The sequence below is a fragment of the Melozone crissalis genome, unplaced genomic scaffold, assembly GCF_028551555.1.
Source record: "Melozone crissalis strain CALT ecotype California unplaced genomic scaffold, PUWL_Pcris_2 ptg000002l_1, whole genome shotgun sequence".
Taxonomy (NCBI): Eukaryota; Metazoa; Chordata; class Aves; order Passeriformes; family Passerellidae; genus Melozone; species Melozone crissalis.
Genome location: NW_026535780.1, coordinates 353,339 through 370,589, shown reverse-complemented (window position 1 = coordinate 370,589; position 17,251 = coordinate 353,339). Strand labels below are relative to the sequence as shown.

At 48.6% G+C, this 17,251-nt stretch overlaps 1 protein-coding gene across 1 annotated transcript in view; it reads right to left on the bottom strand.

Moving 5' to 3' along the window:
• ZC3H3 (zinc finger CCCH-type containing 3) overlaps positions 1–8,960 on the bottom strand; it is a 128,584-nt gene extending 119,624 nt beyond the window's left edge. The window contains exons 1-3 of the mRNA XM_054295595.1: positions 8,895–8,960; positions 5,661–6,972; positions 3,834–4,027 (exon numbers count right to left, since the gene is read on the bottom strand). Of these exons, the coding sequence (XP_054151570.1) occupies positions 3,834–4,027; positions 5,661–6,972; positions 8,895–8,940 (1,552 nt within the window). The 5' untranslated portion in view covers positions 8,941–8,960. The remainder of the gene's footprint in view (positions 1–3,833; positions 4,028–5,660; positions 6,973–8,894) is intronic.
• Positions 8,961–17,251: the final 8,291 nt, after the last annotated feature.

Sequence of the window (17,251 nt, the reverse complement as noted above, 5' to 3'; positions counted from 1 at the left end):
AGCAGGTTATTGCTGCAAATTACTCCAGATCTGCTTTCTTTCACATAAAGACGAAATTAGGCCATCAATAACCAGAAAAAGGTGGACTGAGGAGATGGGAGAGGCACGAGTGCCCTCTGCAGGGCTGTGTGCACTTCCCAAAATCACCAATTCTCCTGGAAAAGCCCCCGATTCTCCTGCAAAAATCCAAAATTTTCCCACAGGTACCACACAGTCGTCACTCCCATTCTCCTTGTCCATATATTTGCCCCATGTCTGACCTTGAAATGAATTAGAAAAAAAATCAAGAAATCTTCCTTTGAAGCACTTATTCCTAGTTTTTACCAAGGAAAAAATCCTGGGAATAAGAAATGACAGCCCAAGCAGGATGAGCCAAGGAATGTCGAGGAAAAGTTCCCAACTACCACGATTCACTTGTCTGTCGTCAAAAATAGGTTGGGAATAGGCCTCATCCTGCAAGAAATCCCAGATAAAGACAAGAAAAAGCTGTTGGGAAAGTGTGGGATTCTTGTATCCCTGGGCATGGGATTTTTAGGATGGGAAAAGCAGGAATATCCTGCTGTCATCACACCTGGATCAGTCAAACCTCACTTAAAAGTTGGCGTTTTCCCTCAAAACTGGTGAGAAAGAGATGCCATCCTTGAACTTTTGTGAATATCCCATCTTTAGTCTGGAGAAAGTGGATAAAGGATTCCCAAGGTGATGGGACAGGACATGGAGAAAAAGCTCTTTTGGCATTTAGACTGGCTGGGAGAGCTGGGAATGTCCAGCCTGGAGCAGGGAAGGATCCAGGGAAACCTCAGAGCCCCTTCCAGTGCCTAAAGGGGCTCCAGGAGAGCTGGAGAGGAACTTTGGATAAGGACCTGAAGTGCCAGGACAGAGGGAATGGCTTCCTGCTGCCAGAGGGCAGGGATAGATGGGATTTGGGAAGGAATTTCTCCCTGTGAAATTGCAAAGGTGCTGGAATGACATTCCCAGAGAAGCCGCAGCTGCCCCATCCCTGGAAGTGTCCAAGGCCAGCTTGGATGGAGCTTGGAACAACCTGGGATAGTGAAAAGTGTCCCTGCCCCATGATGGGAACTGGAATTCCATGATCTCCAATATCCCTTCCCACCCAAACCATTCCATGATTTTATCCAAAACACTGGCACATGAGACCTTGATGATCCTTGTTGGTCCTCCAGCTTTTTCCTGGATAAGGAGAGAAACAATCACCACCTTTTATCCCTCTTCCATCACATCCCTGAGGATCCCAGAAGTGAGGGAGGCAGCCTGACCTGGAACTTTCTCCCTGCTCCACCATCCCATTGGAAAAACTTCCATTTGGGACACACTCCAATATCTGAGCAGTTATTAAACATCCCACTTAATCAACTATTTTGGAATTAATCCATAAGAGCTGCAGGTGGATCTCTTGAGGAACAGCCCAAATAATCCCAAGAAAATTCCTACCAATCTGCCACTTCCCACTGGCTCTCTGATCCCTAAATAACAGCAATTCCAACAGAGGGAAGGGGACAGAGCACTAGAAAACACTAATCCCACTTTAAGACTCAGCAACACCCGGAACAGCTTCCCTACTGATGAGACCAAACAGATCCATTGGGGTCCAAGAAGGGAACTGGAAAGTCAGGAGACAGACCAGGACTTGGGAAAAGCAGGAGCAATGTCCTTGTACAACCCACAGAGCTGTGCCACAGATCCCCAAATCCTGTGGAACAGGACAAACAGGAAACCAGCCAGGCTGTGTCACCACAGGCCCCACATCCGTGGGGACGGAAGGGGCTGATCCAACTTTTCCAGCCACGCTGCCATGCAGGAAGTTGGGAACATTCCTCCCCTCTGTCTTTCCCTCCATGTCCCTGCTCCATTCCTACCCCACTCTGCTCCCAGTGCATCCCAGTAACCCCATTTACTTCCCTCACACCTGCCCAAGGAGAAATGGAGAAGACTGGAAAATCCACCCCTTTGTGGTGATTAATATCCACACTTTGCCCCAAAAGAAACCAAAATAACCTTCCCAAAACCTCTTCTATAACCTAGGAGCCAGGAATTGAATCCATAAAACTTCACTTATTCCCAGCTCCTGTGGAACCAAAAACACTGGCACCACATCCATAATTATACATTTATAGGGAACATGGGAGTTGTCCCAATCCCTGTGAGCATTCCAAACTTGGGAATATCCCTCCCCCATCCACCACCCAATAATCTTCATCTACTAAACTTGGGGGAAAAAAATAACACAGAAGTCCTGGAGCACACAGAGGAACAGCCCTGGAATAATTCCACAGCTTTCCAAACCCAGAGTTTAAGAATATTCCAACACATGAAGTTGTAAATCCTCTGCCTGGGATTGAAGCTCTCCAAGAAAAATCTTGAAGTACAAAAGAATTCAAATCCAGAACGTCAATTTTAATCAAAGGGAGCAAATTCAGAATTCACTGAGGGAATTTCAAGGAAATCCAGGCTCTTCCTGAATTTTTCTGCAAAGGAGAAGGTGCCACACAGAGAAGCATCTGCCAGGAAAGGCTGGATAACTGGATCCACTTTTGGAGGTGAAAATGAACTCCCTGCTCTCCCAAGATCACTTCCAGACCTATTCCCTTTTTATTTCTTCCATACTCCAACCTTTTTTATTTGCCAAATTCCCAAAGCCTGGAGCAAAACCACATTCCTGCTTTATTTTCTCATTCCTATCCAGCTAAAATAAAGATTTCAGTGCAGGAACATTCCCTTCAATCAAGGAACTGGGATTCCAAACAAGCTGATATCCCTGGGATCATCACTGCCTCAGCTCCCTCTGAGGTTAAAATGCTGTAGCAATCCCAAACTGCTCCATGTCTCGGTCTTTTCATGGAATCACGGAATGATTTGGGTTGGAAGAACTCAAAAGATCATGGAATTCCACACTCCTGCTATGAACAGGAACACCTTCCACTATCCCAGGTTGCTCCAAGCCCCATCCCAGCTGGCCATGGTCACTTCCAGGGATCCAGGGACAGCCACAGCTTCTCTGGGAATTCCATTCCAGGGCCTTACCAAGAATTCCTTTCCAATTTCCCATCTAACTCTGCAGGGGGAAGCTATATTCCCACTTGTCCTAGCATTCCAGCCCCTTGTCCAAAATCCCTCATGCAGGAAAACTCAACATCTCAATGGAGCTGTTTGAACACCAAATAATCCCAAAATATAACTGGAGACAAATCCAAGCTACATCTGATCCAAACCCCTCTCCCAGCTCCAGTAATTCCCACGGGGAATTTCACATGGCCACAGGGAAAATGTGCCTCATATTCACCTGAAACAACTGAATCCCAGGTGGGGGAAGCCTTTTATCCACAAAAATATCCCTAGGGAACAGAAGAACCAGACTTGGAGCCACCAACAGCCCAACAACATCCCAGACACGTGGTGGTGCCGCTCTGAGCTCTGAGTTCTGCTCCAAGGCAGCAGGACATGGATGCAAATTCCCTGCTCCCAAACGTGATGGATTCACTATTCCACTAATTACTGGTGTTTTAAGCAAATTAGATGCAAAACTGGACGCCACACTGGAATACAGGTGAGAGATTTGTGTATTCCTGCCTCTGCCAACCTCTCCCATCTTGGAAAACCTTTCTGAAAATCCAGGGAAACCCCAGGAAAAGCAGGAAACAAGATTTTTTGTGAAAATACCAAAAGGGCAACAGAGATATGGAGTGAAACTTCTCCTCAGTGTTTGCTCCACAACCAACAACACCTCCAGGAGGACACAGCAACACATCCCCAAATCCAAACACCTTGGAATCACTCCAGTGAGTCCAGTGAGCCCTTGGAATGCCTGCTCCTACCTTCCTTGGTGGCTGCCTGTGTCCTGGTCGCCGGCATCCGGCAGAGGCGGTGCTTGGAAATCTGCACGAGGCCCCGGGGCGAGGAGCGCTTCGCCGTCACCGAGGGTTTTCCCTTCGTGGAATTCCTCCTCCGGAGGTGGAAGCGGCTCTTGAGAGCTGTGGTGGGGGAGATGGTCTTCTTATCCGTGGAGGAACTGGGAAAGGGAATGTCACACGGTTAGGAGGGAGCAGGGAAGTGACCAAAACGCTCCTGGTGCTCTTCTCCAGGGCTCCAAGAAGAGTCAAATCCCACCGGGATTCTCCTCTGGGGAGGAGAAGCTCTGAAGAGAGAATTCCAAGGAAATGGGCAAATGTGAGGAGTTCCTGGCAAGGAACAGATGGAGAGTGAGGTGTTTTACAGCCAGACTTACCCACTGCCTTCTGCTCAACAGATGTGAGGGATTGAATCATGGAATCATGGAATGGTTTGGGTTGGAAAAGATCTCTGAGATCAGCGAGTTCAAGCATTTCCCAGCAGTGCCATGGACACCACTGACCATGTCCCCAAGTTCCACATCCACAGAGATCTTAAATCTCTCCAGGGATGAGGATTCTCAATGCCTGACCACCCTATACAAAAAAGAATTTTCCAAATATCCAAACTAAACCTCCCCTGGAGCAGTTTGAGGCTGTTTCCTCACACTCTGTCCATTGTTCCCTGGGAGATCCTGATCCTTCCTGACTTTACTCTCCTGTCAGAGAATTTAGGGAGCCAGAAGGTCCCCTCTGAGCCTCCTATTCTCCAAGCTGAGTTCTCCCAGCTCCCTCAGCTGCTCCTGGTGCTCCAGACCCTTCCCCAGCTCCATTCCCAACTCTGGACATGCTCCAGATCCTCAATATTTTCCCCCCAGAATTTGAGGAGCCTCAGCAGTGCCCAGAACAGGGGGATGATCCCTTCCCTGGTTCTGCTGGAATTTACCAAGGTGTGGGAGGTCTCCCTGAACTGCAAAAAAATCCCAAACATTCCCAGCTTCTCCAGGCTGCTCCAGAGTGATTTTCCCAGCACAATCCACCCACGGATAGTTTTCCAGCCAAGACAAGGATGGAAACCTGCTGGGAAGCACTGAAAGGATGTGGGAAACAGAAGCAGGAATCAACACACAACAATGAGAATTTGAAATTAAATCAAGGAAAATGCAGCTTCCTTTGCTGAGTGAGGAAGGGTCAGTGACCACAGGGATTCACAGGATCCAGCTCTGGATCACCCAATATCAGGAGGACATGGAACTGCTGGAGCAAATCCAGAGGAGGCCATGGAGATGCTCCAAGGGATGGAGCTCCTCTGCTTTGGAGCCAGGCTGGGAGACTTGGAAATGTCCATCCTGGAGAAGGGAAGGATCCAGGGAGACCTCAGAGCCCCTTCCGGGACCTGAAGGGGCTCCAGGAGAGCTGGAGAGGGACTTGGGACAAGGGATGGAGGGACAGGACACAGGGAATGGCTTCCCACTGCCAGAGGGCAGGGACAGATGGGATATTGGGAAGGGATTCTTCCCTGGGAGGGTGCTGAGGCCCTGGAATGAAATTTCCAGAGAAGCTGTGGTTGCCCCTTCCCTGAAGTGTCCAAGGCCACGTTGAAGGGGGCTTGAAGCAGTCTGGTCTAGTGGAAGGTGTCCCTGTTCATAGCAGAGGTATGGAATTCCATGATTTTTAAGATCTTCCAGCCCAAACCACTCCATGATTCCATAAATCCTCCAGCACACAACAACCCCCCCTGGAATTTCTCCCACAGCCACAACCTGACATGAAACGCACAAAATCCAAAACACAAAACCCAAAGCAACAACTTACCCCACATTCCCCTTCCTCTTGATGATTTTTGTCCGACTCTTCACTTTGTAGCTGGACAGTGCAGCCTCTCCAAAGGATTTCATCCCACCGGGAACAACGGACGCCACGCTCGGAGCCGCTGGGACGGAGACGGTTCGAGGGACATTTGGGGCTGGAGCTTCCTTCTGGTCCTCGGATCTCCACTGGAATGCTGACTTGGAAGTGGAAGGCAAAGTCTGCAGGCTGGAGGCTTTCCACTTATATTTACTGGGAGAAACCCCCAGCTTGGACTGCAATCCCAATTTCTTTATCTTGGCTCCCAAATCCGCTTTGGGGGAGATTTTGGCACCTTTGTCCACTCCCACAACGCCCTTCTTGGAATTTTCGGCTCGAGGGCTCGCCCACCTCTTCACAATCCGGGAGCTTTTCCCAGGGTTTGCCACCCAGGTGTAGTTGTTTTTCCTGAATTTCTGAGATTTGCTGGAGATGGGTGCTGAGGCAGCTTTTTGGAGAGCAGGAGCTTTGGGAATTACGGGAAATCTGCTCTTCACCAGAGTCACCCCAGCCTGAGCAGGTCGAGAGAGCGTTTCAGCATTCCCAAAGAGTTTGGGATGTAGGGAAGCATCCTGGACTTCCTCACCACTTGGCTGCCCTGGAGAGAGTGGTTCTGCCTTGATCCGTAGCGAGTGCTGGGCTGGCTCCTGACCTGGAAATTCCAGAGGTTTTTGTGGCTCTGACTTCAGCGCCACGGCACTTTCACTGGTGCTTCCAGAGGTGGAAAAGGAGCTCCCAGCCCCGCTTCCAGGCAGGCACACAGTCCTCGAGGTGGAACTGAAGGAAATGGAGAGGGAAGGTCTTCTCTCTTCCTCCTGGAGAAGAGATTTCTGGATGTTTCCATCCGCCGAAGGAGCCACCGCCACTTCCCGCCTGGAAAACTCTCCGTAAGGACCCACATTTTCCTGGCCAGCCCTCTGTGGCACCTGGATATCCACAACGATGTTCCCATCCATGGTGAAGTCCACGTGCCTCTCCGGGGATGATTCCGGTGCCTCAGGAGCCTGGCTGTCCCCAAGGCTCCCAAAACCCTGGGAAGTGCTGGAAGCGCTTCCAGCCTCATACCCCGATCCCGGCAGCCGGTTGTCCAGGCAGTATTTTTTCCTCCAGGAGTGAGCTTGGCGTGGGTGGAAATTCCTGGGAGCCTGCTGGGGGTACCTGGTGGAAAAGGCTCCTCTCCTGGTGTATCCAGGCTGGCAGGGGTTGTTCCACCTCGGAGGAGCCGATGGCGCCGGGCGTGGGACATTCCCGTGAATGTTCCTGTGGCTGTTTATGAGACCTGTGGCAGAGGAGAGAGAGCATTAATTCCCTGATCCCACGGGAATCTGAGAGCAGCACAGAGCTGCTCTTCCTTGTGCTGGAACTGCATCACCACTCGGGTTTTGGATGATGAGCCAGGGTGGAAGGAAAAGTCATGGAATCACAGCGCCCAGGAATGGTTTGGGTGGGAAGGGACCTTCAAGAACATCTGGTTCAGGTTGCTCCAAGCCCCATCCAACCTGGCCTTGGACATTTCCAGGGATCCAGGGGCAGCCATAGCTTCTCTGGGAATTGCATCCCAGCCCCTCACCACCCTCACAGGGAAGAATTCCTTCCCAAAATCCCATCTATCCCTGCACTCTGGCCATGGGAAGCCATTTCCTGTATCCTGGCAGATCCTGATCCCACCTGACTTCACCCTCCTGTCAGGGAATTTTAGGGAGCCAGAAGGTTCCTCCTGAGCCTCCTTTTCTCCAGGATGAGCCCCCCAATCTCCCTCAGCTGCTCCTGGTGCTCCAGACCCTTCCCAAGTTCCCTTCCTTGCTTTCCTCCAAAAGCAGCAACAAGGACACTCCAAGGCTTTGCTGCTGTGTCCCTCTGGAAGGCAACATCCCTGTTAATTTGGGAATTCCTGCCCTTGTCCAGCCTCAGTGTTCAGAAAACCTTTCCCATGAGTGATTCCCAAAGGAATTTGGAGCCTGGTATTTCAGGCAGAGTTCTTCCTTCACCGGGGTCACGGTGCTGCCAGGAGAGCTGAGTCAGCACATTCCTCATGGAAAAGCAAGGATTGTTTTCCTCCCTCTCATCATTCCCCCACTTGGGAGCTCCTGGAGAAGTAAATCCCAAATCCTGAGCGGAGGTTGTGGCCTCACTAACGAGGAAAATTCATTTTGAAGGACAAAAAAAGAGAGATTTGGTGCTAAAATAAGCTCTGGTGCTTTCCAGAGCTTGGGAAGGGCACATGGATCCACATCCCACCTCTGTGCTCCCAGCTCAGGGCTGTGGGACAGGGAAAAGCCCCTTCCCAAAGCCAGGAGAGTCCCAGATCCTGCTGAGAGCAGCACTGTGGGAATTCCCTGGTGTGGGGACCCCAGAATCCCCCAGCACTCCATGGGCTCTGCTCCCTCCCTGCCTTGGCCCACTCAGCTTTCCTGGGTCTTTTCCCTTTCCGCCTTTTCCCAGCACTCCCTGGATCACTTCCCTCTTCTCCCAGAACTCCTGAGTCCTCTCTTCTCCCCATTCCTTCCTTCTCCAGCACTTTGGGATCTTCTCCATCCCCATCCCGCTCATACTCCCCTAAAATCCAACGTCCCACCCCCACCAAAAACCCCCCAGGTCCCATCACAACCCTTCCCTGTCCCAAAGCAGATTCCCAAAATTCCCTTAAAACACTGCACCACCTCCCAAGATGCCCAGATTTCCCCTTATCCCTCCTCCAGGTCCTCTCACATTGCTCCAGCCACTCCCAGTTTCCAGACCCCGGCTTCTTTTCCTCGTCCTTCCCTCCCTTTTTTCCCCATGTCCTCTCATTTCCCAATGTCTCCCCAATCCCTTCACACCCTGGAGCACTCGGATCTCCCGGCACAGCCTCTCCCATTCCCAATTTCCCCAATTCCCCCAATTCCCGCACCCTGGAGCACTCGGATCTCCCGGCACAGCCTCTCCCATATCCCGATTTCCCCAATTCCCGCACCCTGGAGCACTCGGATCTCCCGGCACAGCCTCTCCCATTCCCGATTCCCCCAATTCCCGAACCTTGGAGCACTCCGATCTCCCGGCACAGCCGCTCCCACTCCCAATTTCCCCAATTCCCGAGCCTTGGAGCACTCCGATCTCCCGGCACAGCCGCTCCCACTCCCAATTTCCCCAATTCCCGAGCCTTGGAGCACTCCGATCTCCCGGCACAGCCTCTCCCATTCCCAATAACCCCAATTCCCAAACCTTGGAGCACTCGGATCTCCCGGCACAGCCGCTCCCGTTCCTCCATTCCCGCAGCACTCCCGGACGGCCCCGCGGCGCTGTGATGTCATCAACCGGCGCCGCCCGACGCCAACGGACTCACGTGAGCGCTCCTGAGCGGTCACGTGACTCCCGCGACCGTTGCCGGGCAACCAGGAAGGGACAGCGCGGCCTAAACTGGGCCCGGGCCTAGGCCTGGGATTGGGCCTAACCCAGCCCGGCCTGGCTGACCCCGGCCTCTGTCCCCGGCCTGGGATAGAAGCTCGGTTGTCCCCTCTTCCCATCTCAGCCTGGTCCAGCTGTCACCAGACTCTGTCCCCTGTTCCTATTATGAAAAACGCCAATTACTTTTTTTATTTATTTTTTAAAAGTTTAATAGTAATAAAATGGTTATAAAAATAGCAATACAATTAGAGTAATAAAAATTTGGACAATTTGGATTAGGACAATATGAGACAATAAAAACAAAGACTTACGGACGTCCAGGTATGTTTTTCTGGGCAAAATAAGTCCAAAAAAGGACACACATTAACAGAGGATTAACCTTTAAAAACAATAGCCTGTTGCATATTCATACACCTCATACATTATGCATAAATTCAATTCAAACACAGGATTCTGTCTGGTCAGCATCAACTTCTTTGTCTTAATTCTAACAGTGTCTTCAGGGCTGAGCAAGGCAGGAAGAAGTTCATTTCTTCTGATAAGACAGCAATAAATTCTCTTTTTCTGAAAGATTTAGGTGGCTGCTATCTTGCTGTGAGTCCTTAAAAAAAAGTATCTTACAGTTTCTTTTTTAACATTATGTTATAACCTAAAACTATATTTAACACACTACTAAAAAAATTAATACAGCATAACTTTCTAACATAACACATATAATATTCATTGTAATATTCACGAAAAGCCAATAATAAAATATACATTTTTCACACTGTCTTAGTCTGGACCAGCTGTCCTCAGCCTGGGCCACCATGGCTCTCCTCGGTCCCAGCCTCTGTTCCTTCCACAACTTCACCCAGCCATCTCCTGTCCCCATCCCTGCCTGGCCCAGTTATCCCCATTTCTCCTGTCCCCATCCCTGCCTGGTTGGTCCACCGTCCCCATCTCCAATGATCATGTGCAAAATGCATATTTTATGATTGGCTTTTCTCAAATATTAAAATGAATATTATATGCATTATGTTAGAAACTTATGCTGTATTAATTTTCTTAAGTAGTGTGTTAAATATAGTTTTAGGTTGTAACATAATGTTAAAGTAGAAACTCTGCTATGTAAGATACATTTTTAAAGGACTCACAGTGAGATAGCAGTCACAAGGTACCGAAATCTTTCAGAGAAAAAGAATTTATTGCTCTCTTATCAGAATAAACAAACTTTTTCCAGCCTTGCTCAGCCTTGAAAATGCTGTTAGGATTAAGAGGAAGAAGTTGACGCTGACCAGACAGAATCCTTTGTTTGAATGGAATTTATGCGTCATGTATGAGGTGTATGAATATGCAGCAAGTTACTGCTTTTAAGGGTTAATCCTCTGTTAACATGTGTCCTGTTTCAGGCTTTTTCTGCCCAGAAAAAGATACCTGGACATCTGTAAGTCTTTGTTTTTATTGTCTCATATTGTTCTAATCCAAATTGTCCAAATTTTTATTACTTTAATTATATTACTATTTTTATAACCATTTTATAACTATTAAACTTTTAAAATTTTAAAAACAAGTGAGTGGCGTTTTTCACAATCAGATGGCTGCAGCATTTCTCCTGTGACTGTTGTCCAAAAAAAGATTCTTCCACGGTGTGCAAGACCATTATCCACAAACTGATCCAAAATACTGGAATTATTTATAGTTCTGCACAGAAAAGGGGGAGCCAGTTTTTCTTTCTCCTGGCCTTGGATATTTCCCCACTTCTCCCTGGTCCATTGGTTCCATGTTCAGTTGGGTTGGGGTTTGGGTGATATTTTATCCCAAGTTTCTTCTTCTCTCTCCACATTTTCAGCTCCCAAGGCTTCACTAAGGCTGCAATTACCAAAATGCGTGAAACACAAATTATCTACTTGGAATGCGTAAATCTTGGAGCCAGCCTGAGAGAGCTGGGAATGTTCAACCTGGAGAAGGGAAGGCCCCAGGGAGACCTCAGAGCTCCTTCCAGTGCCTAAAGGGACTCCAGGAGAGCTGGAGAGGAAATTGGGACAAGGGATGGAGGGACAGAACACAGGGAATGGCTTCAAACTGACAAAAGACAGGGTGAGATGGGATATTGGAAAAAATTATTCACTGGGAGGGTGTTGAGGAGCTGGAATGGAATTCCCAGAGAAGCTGTGGCTGCCCCATCCCTGGAGATGCCCAAGGTCAGGCTGGATGGGGCTTGGAGCAACCTGGGATAGTGGAAGGTGTCCCTGCCTATGGTGGGGATTGGAATGGGATGATCTTCAAGGTTTCTTCCAACACAAACCATTCCAGGATTCTGGGATGTCCCGTATCAAGGTAAACCTGGTCCAGTTGTCCCCAGCCCCTGTCCCTGTCCCCACCCCCTGACCCCTCTCCTGTCACCAGTGTCCTCCCACACCCAGGCATGAGGGGGAGAATTGCTGGTGATCCAAAGGAAAATCTCCAGCAAGGAAATGTTAATTCCACCCATCAGCCTCGTGATTCCCTATTTCCCACACTTTTTCTGTCATTTATAAAATGCTTTGCAGGAAAACCGGTCTCAAATCTTCAAATTTACTGTGGAAGTGAAGAAAATTCTTAAGGAGTTTGTTTTCCAAATAATTTCATTCTTCCCCAAGGGAATAAACCCCATAAACAAAGAGCAGCAGAGCCTCAAGTGTGCAAAGGAGATAAAACTCCAGCCTAATATTGTCCAGGGGACAAAAAGCTGAGCCAAGGAGCTGGAGCAACACGACACCAGGATGGAACATTTGGAAAAGCAACCCATTATCAGCCTCAAATCCTTTAAAACAGATGTTGTCCCTTGGGATATCTCACTTCCTAATGCAGCCAGGGAGTTCTGCCTGTCCCAGCTCTGATCAAATCACATCTTTGGGATGAGCCTACAATTTCCCTGCTTGGAAATGGAGATTTAGTAAATAATTTTTGGTGTTTTGTGGCGTTTTAAAGTGGAATATGGGAAGAACCAGCTGGTTGGGATAAATTATTTTGCGAGAAAAGGTTTCAAAATACAAAGAATTTGGGGGAGTCTGACCCTAAAACTGCTAAAAAAGACTTCAAATCCTCTCTTTTTTCCAAGCCTTGCACACATGGGAACAGGCTGGGAGCCAGGCAGGCAGGAATGACAGATCTCCTCCCTTTGGGCGGCCTCAGATCAGCTTCAATTGGTCCCAAATCCCACCCAGAGTTTCATAATGGCTTTAAACTGACAGGAATTGGCACTTGTGCCAAAAAAAATCCTCCTCCACTCCCAGCTGCTCCTTCCCTCCCTTGTGCTGGCACAGGGAGTCGAGTGCTTTGCATAAAAGAGCTCGGAACGAGCTGCTCTGAATTGAAATTAATTCAGCACACGTGGAGGAAAAGCTCATTTTTAACCCAGGGAAGCCGTGGATCCACCACTCCCACAAATCCAACCTCAGGAAAAAGGCAAACTCAAAGCTGTTTCACCAATTTACACCAAAATTTGTAAGGAGAAAATGCAAAGTTTGGAGGATCTTGGACCACTTGGGGTCATCCTTGGATGTTTTCCATCGGCAGAGCTTTGGGATGGGGGTATCCAGAGATGGAGAAGCAGCATTTTAAGCATGAACTGGATCTTCTCCAGGGAATACAGAAGAGCATCCTGCCTCGGGACAAGCAGCTGGCAGAAATCTCCCCTAGGATTTGTGCAGAGGGCAAAGGACAGATGAGGATGTTAAAATATTAAAATAAACCTCTTTTTTTTTTTTCTGGCTTTCCAACCCGTTCCTGTCACAAGCACATATCCAAAAAGAATTCATGGCACTTTTAATTCACAGCACTACGTTTATATGACACTTTGGAAGTCTAATTTAATTTTTTTTAAAAGAGGGGGAAAAAAACCCAAAAAAACCCAACAAGTGCAGGGTTTTGAGTGAGTAAACATCCCAGGGAAGGGAACACAGGGAAGAGGAATTAAATTATCTCGTTCAGCCCAAAAATAAATCCTTTCAATGTCCTAAAACATCATCCCAGTGCAGATCCAGGGACAAGTGTGCCAGAGGATCCCTGGATGCTGAAACACCCAGTACTGCCAGGGATCCATTTGCAGGAACAGCTTGTGTGGGACATCATGGAGTCATGGAATGGTTTGGGTTGGAAGGGACTTTCAGAGTCATTGAATTCCACCCCTTTCCATGGGCAGGGACACCTTCCACTATTCCAGGCTGCTCTAAGCCCCATCCAACCTGGTCTGGAACAATTCCAGGGATGGGGCACCCACAGCTTTCCTGGAATGTCTTCAGCACTTTTGAGTCTCTGGGATTGTTGTGTCAAGATTTCAGGGAGATGCCTTAATTAAAGTGTAAAGAAATGGGAGAGAATCCAGGAGGAAGTGGAAAATCAAAAGAGTGGAGGTTTAAAACCTGTGTAGTCCCAAGGTCAGTGGTTGTTCCCTGCATCCTTTTTCTGAAGGATTGGGAAGAGTCTGGAGGTGAGTGACCCATTCCCTGCTGTGGCAGCACCATCCATGGCATGGACTCATGGGGTGTGATCTGGCTGCAGGACTTTTCCCTTTCTTTTTCCTTTTCCTTTTCCTTTTCCTTTTCCTTTTCCTCTTCCTCCTCCCTCTCCTTCTTCTCTTCCTCCTGTCCTTCTCCCTTTTACTTCTCCTTCCCATCTTTCTCTCCTCCTCCTCCTCCCCACCTTCTTTCTCCTTTTCTTTATCTCCTTCTCCTTTTCTTTATCTCCCTCTCCCTCTCCCTCTCCCTCTCCTTCTCCTTCTCCTTCTCCTTCTCCTTCTCCTTCTCCTTCTCCTTCTCCTTCTCCTTCTCCTTCTTCTCCCCTTTCTTCTTCTCAACATTTCCAGAGATGGGGCATCCACAATTTCCCTGAGTGGCCCAATCCAGCCTCTCACCATCCTCAGAGTGAACAATTTCTTCTTTATCTCCAATCTAAACCTCTCCCATTTTTTAAAAATCCATCACCCTTCATCCCGTCACTCCAGGCCCTACTCCTAAAAACCATTCCTCCCATTCCTACAGAAATCCATGGACACAGCCCCAGCTCGAAGAGAAGATCAGCAATTATTTATCATTGAAGAAATTTGCCTCTTCTACAAAATGTTTTTCCTATTTTAACTCCAATGGAGGAAAAAAAAGTGCTTCCCAAGGGCAAACAAACTCTCAACTCACATTTTTTTGCTGATAACAGCAAGACTCCAGAGGAGAGCTCAAGGGAAGGAGATGTCTCCTGGGTTAGATGGAAAACAGAGAGGAGAATGTCAGGAATGGGAGAAGAAATGGCTGTAGGATCCTAAAGGAAAAGCTGCTGTCATTTATTGAGTGGGTGCTGGTTTTTTGTGGTGTTGTCTGTTTTTTTGGGGATGTTTCTTGCCTGAAGTGGCACTGTCAGGGCAGGAGCTGCAGACAGACCTGAATCCACATGTTTGGGAAAGGGAGAAACCAGAGGGATGATCTCTGTGCTTCTATGTCATTGTCATACCCACTAGTAATTGTCATTGTCATTCCCAGTAGGACAATTCTTTTCCAAGGTAGTTCAAGTGGGGACAGAGAGCAAATCCTCTTCTTTCTCCTCTTTGTTCACCCACTGAATCCAGGATGGCTCATTTTGGAGGTAGAAGGACCAACCATGGATCAAAAACCTCAGCCACAAATCAATTAACCCAAAAATGTCCTAAATCCTCTGCTCTGTGGGAATGGGATCGTGAGGGCTGTGACATCCTATGGCAAAATGAGTTTCCTTTACTGAGTGAGGAAAGGAAACCACAGGGACTCACAGGATCCAGCTCTGGGTTCCCCAACAGCAGAAGGACATGGAGATGCTGGAGCAGATCCAGAGGAGGCCACGGAGATGCTCCAAGGGATGGAGCCCCTCTGCTCCGGAACCAGCCTGGGACAGCTGGGAATGTCCAGCCTGGAGAAGGGCAGGATCCAGGGAGATCTCAGAGCCCCTTCCATTGCCTGAAGGGGCTCCAGAAAAGCTGGAAAGGTACTTGGAGCAAGGGATGGAGGGACAGGACACAGGGAATGGCTTCCTGCTGGTTAGATGGGATACTGGGAAGAAATTTCTCCCTGTGAGGGTGGTGATGTTCTGGAATGGAATTCCAGAGAAGCTGTGGCTGCCCATTCCGTGGAAGTATCCAAGGCCAGGCTGGAGCAGCCTGGGATAGTGGAAGGTGTCCCTGCCCATGGCAAAGTGTGGAACTGGATGAATTTTAAGGCTCATTCCAACCCAAACCATTCCATGATTCTGATATGACTCCACCATATCCTGGCAATGGAAACATGGCTTTTCCCTTGCCAATTCCAAGGGATTGAATCAATCCACCAGGAAACCATGGAAGGATTCCCAAAAATATTTGTTCATGTGAAAACATCTGTATTGATCCAACTTCAGCTGTGAAGGGGAGAGGACTTTGCTCCCCAAGTGCTTGGGCCTTGGACTTTTCCCTGATTGGAAAGGCTGAGAAAAAAAAATCCATACACTGCCAATTGTAAATATTTGGATTGGGAATATGGTTTGGATGTTCAGCATTGCCCAATAGAGCTCTTCCAGGAGCATGTGGCCATCCAGGGATCTGGTTTTATCCCAAATTAATGCAGTTACACCACCAGCTGCCATTGCAAAATTCCCACCTTGCAGGACCTGTCAAAAAACATTTGCAAATCCTTTTGGTTTCGGGAAATTTCACAACAGCACCAAAGAGAGGCGAAACAAACTTCCTGACAATCTGAGTCATGGCTGGAAAAGCTGAGGGGAAAGTGGCATCAGATGATCCTCTGCAAGCCCTGGATGAGAGGGAAGGATGTTCAAGAAAGAAGGAAGTGAATTTTTGAGACCTTTCTGTTTTGTTTTGTTTTTTACCTCGTTCCTCTCCCAGCTGGATCTCTGGAGTTCTGTGGGCAGCACCACTCGGCAAAACAGATTGATGCACATCCGAAAGTCACAGAGGGAATTCAACTTGCTTGATTCCTTGTGGGACCATTTTTTCCTGACATTTCACCCACTGAAGCACCCTGTGTATTGATGGGGCACCTTTTGATGGAGCTTGGCACATCCATGGCTTCTCCTTGTCTTCCCAACAGCTCCACGATGTCCCAACACTTCTCCTGACCTGCACAGATGAGTCACATCCAGGTTTTTAAGAAGAACCATGAATTTTGGGTGCTCAGCAGCACCGGTTTGGGGGCACACCACTATTCCTGGGGGCCACATGGAGACTCCAGCTCCTCTTCTCCTTAGGGTTCTTTGCTCTGGGAACTCCTTTCTGCAAGCTTTGCTCCGGAGAGGCTAAAATTAAACCAGTGATTCCATTGCTGACTGAAAACAGAGCATTCCTTCCCCACCCACGTGTTTTGGATGGACATCAGAAGCCAAACCCCGGCTGCTCAACCCCATGTGGAAAAACAATCTTCTATTCTGATCCTCCATCCACCGCAGCTCGCTCCAATTGGGATGTTCAGTTCCCAGCCCGGCGTTCAGGGGGGATCTGAAATGGGATTTGCCTGGAAATGGAAAACATAAACACAAGCAGCCACTATCTCTGCGGCTTATTGCCCTGAACAAAAGCTTATTCTGCTCCAGAGGAGTAGGGGGGGAAACAGAAGTTAATTCATGGATAAAGGAAGGAAAATAAAATCCCTTCACGATCTCCTTTCCACCCTGTATGTCCCCAGGTTCTTTGGGGAAGTGGAGATTTGCAGGCAGCCAGTGGAAAGATGGAGATCTCTTTCTCTCTCAACTCTCTCTGCATGAGGGTAAAATCCTAAATATCCCAGTCCTCACTGAGCCACTTCCAGGTGGTGCAAACCAGCTCCATGGCCCTACGGGAGTCATGGAATCACAAAAAAATTTGGATTGGAAGGGATTTTTGAAGGGCATCCAGTTCCAACCTCCTGCCACAGGCAGGGATAACTTCCACTATCCCAGGCTGCTCCAAGCCCAATCCAGCCTGGCCTTGGACACTTCCAAGGGACCCAAGAGCAGCCACAGCTACTCTGGAAATTCCATTCCAGCACCTGATCACACTCAAAGGGAATAATTCCTTCTCAATATCCCATCTATCCCTGACCTCTGACAGTGGGAAGCCATTCCATGTGTCCTGTCACTCCACCTCTTGTCCCAAGTCCCTGTCCTGCTCTCCTGGAGCCTCTTCAGGCACTGGAAGGGGCTCTGAGGTCTCCCTGGAGCCT